The sequence below is a fragment of the Eimeria mitis genome, genomic scaffold (genome assembly GCF_000499745.2).
Source record: "Eimeria mitis Houghton genomic scaffold, Emh_scaff1320, whole genome shotgun sequence".
Taxonomy (NCBI): domain Eukaryota; phylum Apicomplexa; class Conoidasida; order Eucoccidiorida; family Eimeriidae; genus Eimeria; species Eimeria mitis.
The window spans coordinates 1-6921 of record NW_013568753.1 but is presented as its reverse complement, the minus strand read 5'-3'; the positions used below and the strand labels follow the sequence as shown (position 1 = coordinate 6921).

The window sequence follows — 6921 nt, the reverse complement described above, 5'->3', positions numbered from 1 at the left end:
CAGAATCCTCAGTTGTTGCTGCTGCTGCTGTTGTTGCTCCCACTGGTCGCCAAAGCATTAAGAAACCACGGCGTCCGGCCTCCTAACCTGCCCTTAGCAGCAGGCGCAGCTCGCAGCAAGCTGCAATCAACATGATGATGAGGGGGCGTTAGGTGAGGCCATAACATCAAAAACGGGTCGAAGAGGTTCTTTGTCAGGAGTTGCTCACGACGACGGGCTCCTCGACTGCCTATCATTCACGCGGTCTATCAAGGCGGAATAGAGAAAAGGAGACCAACGCGAGAAGACATGAACCAGTGGAGACAGGTGAGAAGCACGAAGCGCGACAATCTGTCTGTTCATTCGTAGGTGGCCGCATGCGCGTCCCGTATGCAAACGTGGAAGGAACTGCCAAAGAGAGCTCTCAACCGCGCACGCCAGGCGACCGCTAGCAAAGCTAATGTACCTTGGGGTCCACTGAATTCATCATAACTCAAATAAAGAGGCGGTTCGTCACATCCCAAATATAAAGGATTTTCAGCGGACCTCTATTGTTGCCGAGGACGAACATAACTCGGGCAAGACGAGGTCTTCGGGTCTTCTTTGTGTCATGCTCAACTACGGCCTGGGGAGTAACGCCGCTTATCCAGTGTCCGCATGCACGGGCACCTCACGTTATCGGAAGCCGCCGCACTGCTGCCCATGCAGCTGAAAAGGAAACTTGTGAGGCTGCTGTGCTCCGGCCTTCGGATCCCGCTCTCTACAGCAGCGTACTCCTGGCGCTGTTGCCAAGAAGCCCGAGAAAAGACGCATTGAAGTTGCATCTGCATCTTAGAGGCCCTTGGCTACCTTTTTTTGGGCTTCTTAACTTCAATGCGTCTTACCATCGTGATCATGCACCTCATCCGTCTTTGCTGGGGTCTACACAGTCAACAAGCACAAAATTTCTCACAAAACGGTTGTGCTGCACACTTGCGTTTGATTCCCCGGTTTCTCTGTATACGGGACCCTTCTAGGGCATATGAGAGACGAAAGGAAGAACTGAAAGCAAGGGAGAGGTCGCATTGCCATTAGAAGAGTCAGGTTCCTCCGTATTTTCTACTGCAGTGACTCCACAGTAGAGCAATGCCCCTTCTGCGCGTGAAGGCATTCTACTTGCGCACACTCAGTGAAGCCGTAACGCATTCTCACCTTCATCTTTGGGCGCAGTGCCCTCAGCTGGAAGCTGCGGTTCTTGTGTGGGTACCGGAGGGGGACTTGCAGAAGTGGGATTCCCGTTTTCATCAGAATCATCGTCATCTGCGAACGGTATATCGTCACCAGTCGAGCCTCCCACATCTGAATCAGCACACGACGCAGCATTTCTAGTGAATGCCATCCTGCCGCAGCTTCGGTTGGCGTGATGCACGGAGCTGAGGCCTCANCGCCAGCCGATAAGGGTTTGCGCTCACTTCCAGTGCTGTCTTTCGAAGCCTCGTCGGTCGACTCATCAGGGTGGTACACAGCCAACGGCAGCGGCATCCTCGGTGCATCCGGACTCCCTGATATGGGGAAGCGCCCGTGTTCTTCGATCACATCCTCAGCTGGACGCGGTCCTTCGGCGCCAGAAGAATCCTCGTCGGTCGCCAAGGGCACAACGCTTTGAGGTTCCCCTGCATCATCAACAGTTACAGCACCGTGAGAAAGGCAGTGACGAGCACGAAGAAAACCCTTCCAGTAATCCTTCAATGCAGAATAAGGGTGCAAGTCTGCTTTTGTTTCTTTGGCTTCGCCAGCTAGGAAATGGCGTTAAGGGAGATGGGTGACGAGAGGAAGCACTGGAGGAAGGGAACGTGTTTCATTGCAACCAGAATAATCGACTTCTTCCGTATTTTCTACTGCAGTGAATCCACAATAGAGCAGTGTTCCATCTGCACGTGGAGGTATTCCACTTGCACACACTCAATGAAGCCGTAATGCATTCTCACCTTCATCTTTGGGCGCAGTGGCCTCATCTGGAAGCCGCGATTCTTGTGTGGGTACCGGAGGGGGACTTGCAGAAGTGGGATTCCCGTTTTCATCAGAGTCATCGTCATCTGCGAACGGTATATCGTCACCAGTCAAGCCTCCCACATCTGAATCAACACACAACGCAGCATTTCTAGTGAATGCCATCCTGCCGCAGCTTCGGTTGGCGTGATGCACGGAGCTGAGGCCTCANCGCCAGCCGATAAGGGTTTGCGCTCACTTCCAGTGCTGTCTTTCGAAGCCTCGTCGGTCGACTCATCAGGACGGTACACAGCCAACGGCAGCGGCATCCTCGGTGCATCCGGACCCCCTAATATGGGGAAGCGCCCGTGTTCTTCGACCACATCCTCAGCTGGACCTGGTCCTTCGGTGCCAGCAGAATCCTCGTCGGTCGCCAAGGGCGCAACGCGTTGAGGTTCCCCTGCATCATCAACAGTTACAGCACCGTGAGGACAGCGGTGGCGAACACGAAGGAAACCCTTCTCAGTACCTCTGGAGTCAATAACAAGGTTGTATGCCGGCGTCTAGCTACGGAAGGCCTTTAATGCACGAGAGGGATTGCAGAAACGGAATATGTTGAATTTCCACCAGAAGAATCGCGTTCTGCCGTTTCCGCTGCAGTGACTTCATAGTAGGATAGTGGTCCTTCTGCATGCGGCGAATCTACTCAATGAGGCCACAACGCCGTCTCACCATCTTTGGGCGCGACGGCGCCAGCTGGATGCTGCGGTTCCCGCACCGGTAGGTGAGGTGGGCGAGGTGGCAAAGGAGGAGCCTCTTCTGATTCAGAATCAGAGTCATCTCCCTCTGTGAACCGCACATAGCAAGACACAACCCTTGCAGCGAAGGGGTCACTCTACGGTAGCTATACTTGGCCTCAGGGCAGAAAAGCGGACAGACTGCTCCATTATATATATATATATATATATATATATATATATATATATATATATATATATATATATATATATATATTGGTGTTCAATCGTCACCCATACCGCTTTCAGAAAAATTCACGAGAGTCGCAAATACAGTTTCGTGCCCCGTGTCCGCCGGAGCTGCGCTTTTCGATGCGCTGGGCGTTTGGTGGGTGTGCGCAGCCGGCTGCGGCCGGCGTCCATGCTCCTCAACAACATCCTCAGCCCTGCGTCTGCCCTTGTCGACCGCAGCTCCACCACGGCGTCCGTGCTCCTCGACCACATCACCAGCCCTGTCTTCGTGCTCCTCTGCCATCTCCTCATCTTCAGACAGTCCGTCAACACCATCGGAAGAAAAATCCATGCTCCCCAAGTTTGAAGCGAATTCAAATTCACCTGCGTCGTCAACAGGAACAATAAGGTGAACAGAACGGTGGCGAACACGAAGAAAACCCTTCTCGGTGACTCTATAATCGCCACCCACGATGTCACTGCATGTCCAGCGCCTGTCTGCAGGTCGCTCGTAGTTGATATCTCCTGGGCTAGAAGGTGAGTGAAGAATGGAAGGGGAGGAAGGAAGATAATACAGGGATTCATAGCCTTGCCTGATGTGGTCGTGCTTTGTGTACCCGACGAAGTCGAAACCGATTCATACTCGGACTCCTCGCGGTGGGCGCCATCACCGCTAGAAGCAGCGCTGCTCTTTTGAGCTGCATTGTCAACAGCCACAACACCGGTTGCAGCATCGTGATGAGCATAGCATAGAAAGAAGATGCTATATGGAAACGCTGAGGCAACGGTGTTCTTATTGGGGTGAAAGCATATAATACAATTGCAACACAGCTGCGCTCCATAGTTCCTGACGAATTGAGGTTTCCCGGAGTTGATGAGTGGAACTGGTGAGGCCAAAAGCAAGCAGCCTTACGTGGAGGACCTTTCTTCCTCATTTTCACTTGTTGACTGTCATGACCTTCTGGTGCCAGTATGGAAAGCCCTGAGGGGAGCACAGTGACAAGGGAAGAGGCAGGTGAACCTGGGTCGCACGAAGGCGTCTAAACCGTTTGCTGCAGAAGTCTAAAGCCGATAAAGACTGTGCGATGTCACACCTCTTTGCTCTCCCCGCCTAAATTGAGGGGGATCGGGGGATCGTCTGTGCTTCTGAAAGCGGGAAGAACCGGGTTTTTCTTCCGCCGCCGAAACAGAGATGATCGGCCTGCTGTACAAACAAGTGCGGCGTCTCTCTTCAAATTCAGAAGGCGCAATGCGTTCGACGTCCAGGTCACCTTTCATCACTGGCACCGTCGCGCCCGGAGGAAGTACGAATTCGTCTGCATCTTTGAGGTCTCTTGCCATGTCGTAAACACTCTTGAGCTCATCCAGCTCACCACTGATCGCCATCAACGCCGTGTCCAACTCGGTGAGGCGAAGGCTGTCGTTCGGCAGCCGTCGTCTCCTTTCGGCTTGCCTGTCGAAGGCGCGCTCCAGTCTTTCTGCCTTTTTTTTCAAAAACGCTTCACGAGTGGTAAATGCCACAGCTTCTGTAGACATGATAAGGGCTCTCTGAGCTCGCACAGTGATCTCGTAGTTCTCCCACTGGAATCTCTGTCTCTCCAGCTCGTTCAACGCTTCCCTCCCCAGAGTTTCGCTGGAGGCAATGCGTTGCTGCAGATCCTCCTGCTTCTGTATGCAGAGCTGTATACTTTCGTCGAGCTCTTTCAACTCCTGTCTGGCGCGATCCTGCTGCTGTTTCTGCATGCGCCACTCTTCCTCCTCCGCGGCGCGTAGGCGATCGATCCCCTCTTTGCCGGACTGCTCCAGGACAATCTCCGTTAGCCATTCGCCTTTCACTTGCAGCAATCGGGTGATGGCGGCCCAAGTCGCTGCCTGACACCGCACAACCGCCTCCAGCAGCATGCGGCGCGCCCGGACGATATCTTTCGCCTCTTCAGGTGTTGAGGGTCTCTTTGGAAGCGCTTTCAGCACTGCACTTGCAGCCTGCATCGTCTTCAGCTCCATGTGGTCGTCAAGAAACAGACTGCCTTCTTTCGAGGTCCTTTTACAGGGCTTGTCGTCGAAAGCACCGAACTCCTCATCAATCCGCTGCATGATGTCGGCATCCCGGGCCATGGGGCGAAACTTCTTCGCTGCTTGGCTTCCTGCTGGTTCTCTCATGAATAAGAATTGTTTTTCGCGCCCGAAGAGCATACTTGGCGTTCGTTTGGCCTCTCTCTCAATCTTCTCCAGGCTGTTTCTGAGCAGTTGCATCTTGTTTTCCTTTTCCATCAGTTCTTCTTCTTCATCGCGGAGCAGCTTTTCTTGCTGCTCGATGTGCAGTCGCTGGCTCTGTAGGAGCCCTTCCTTCTGATCGTTGGCACTCTGTTGCTCCGACAAAGAAGTCTTGAGCTCAGCTAGCTTATCCTTCTCTACCTCTATCAACTCCATCCACACCTTCAGGCGCTTTGAAAGGGCCGCATTACCTTTCCATTTCCTGCTTGAGAGCCCAATATGCACGCCGCGCACGACCACCGCAATGGCCACCACGACAGCCAGCACCAACGCGCGGTGTCGCACGGCTCTCCTCGGGCTCTTCGATGTATCCGCCCGTATCACGGGGGTGCTCCTATCCCCAGTATGGATCAGCTTCGCTGCAGCAGAAGCGCTAGACCTCTGAAAGCTCCCGCCACTCCGGTGCGGGCCTGTTGCAGTCCCTTCCTCGAACGCCGCCTCGTTCACATTTCCCGCAGCCCGTCCGGACCCAGAAGACACACCGCGTGAGCTTCCACGCGAGTACGGCCTGCTGCTTCTGGATGCCTCCAGCGGTGAGCAGCAGCAGCAGAGCACCAGCCCCAGAAGGGCCGCCGCCGGCAGCACCCGCTGCCTGCGCATGGTCCTCCTCAAAGAACGCAGCACAGCCACTCCCTTGGCCGGCGTGGACTTGCAGCTTTTCTGCTGACCTTTCAACAAAATAACCAGGAGCCTTCGGGGTAACGCAGAGGGAGAATAGCGCGGCAGCCAGCAGCAGGTCGTTCGCTGTCTCCCCCGCCCCTCCAAAAGCTCCGGCTGGAGGCACGCCAGCCACAAGGAGACACGTGCAGAACTCCTGAGAGGAGAAGATCGCGAAAGGCAGAAGGAGAGACAACAGGCCTGGCGCAAGCCAAGCCGAGGCCCTGCTGCAAATGGGCCAAAAGGAGGCCCCAATGGGAGGGCCCTGTGCTGAGGAAGAAATGTTGGGGACTCAAACTCCAAACAATTATTCAACCCTCACCAAATGAAGACATTAAAGAAGAGCCTGCTCGCTGCCGTCGAGGGAGCGGGCTGGAAGGGATCTGCGAGCGGACGGAGCCAACACCGGGATCCGACCCAATGGGCGGGATTGTTGGTCTTTACGTTCTTTTCCCTGTATCAATCTGCAGCGTTTAATGCACTAAATGCAACTAAAAGCAACATAACTATCCCCTCGTCTCCAGCAACTAATGAGGAAAAAGCTGCCGCGACTCCCCGCAGGGGACCCGCCTCGCTGACATAACCCAAAGTATAGTAAGGCAACACGCGAAGGTAGAAAGCTGCTTCTGTTTAAATTGATTAAATTAAATTTGCTTGAGTTATGAATGTTGGGGAGGAAAACAGCTACAATCACTGGCCGCACCTCAGCACACAGCCGACCGCCCCAGCAATCTGCAAACCCCGATAACGGCACCGCTGGCTCCTGCGTCTTCTGCGGCCGAAAGCCGATTATCATTTTCGTTTTTGTGTTGTTAAGATCTGACTGTGTGGGAACAGCACCGGGAAATAGCCCCAGCACGACGAGAGCCAGCTACAGATGTGCGGAGGTCTGCACTACCATGCCGAAACCTCCTCTTTTTCACCTGTGCGGCTAGAGCCCTCGTAAGGGGGAAGAGTGTCTACAAATAATCCCAGTGCAAAGGGAGGCAGTGACGGAGGCGCTGGAGTCTGTCCCTCCAGACATACCCCTGAAGAAGAATCCCCCGGGGGCCGCGAGCTTTTCGTTTGTTCTCTC

General features: G+C 54.3%; 1 protein-coding gene across 1 annotated transcript; it reads right to left on the bottom strand.

The window, feature by feature from the left end:
• Positions 1 to 880: 880 nt before the first annotated feature.
• Positions 881 to 6642, bottom strand: EMH_0034560 (uncharacterized protein; the record flags this gene model as incomplete). Its single annotated transcript, XM_013494885.1, has 12 exons — positions 881 to 900; positions 1171 to 1317; positions 1431 to 1631; positions 1947 to 2093; positions 2207 to 2407; positions 2680 to 2793; positions 2985 to 3413; positions 3533 to 3613; positions 3829 to 3897; positions 4010 to 5706; positions 5858 to 6003; positions 6550 to 6642. 12 exons carry the CDS (start codon positions 6640 to 6642, stop codon positions 881 to 883), a joined length of 3345 nt encoding a protein of 1114 aa, XP_013350339.1.
• Positions 6643 to 6921: the final 279 nt, after the last annotated feature.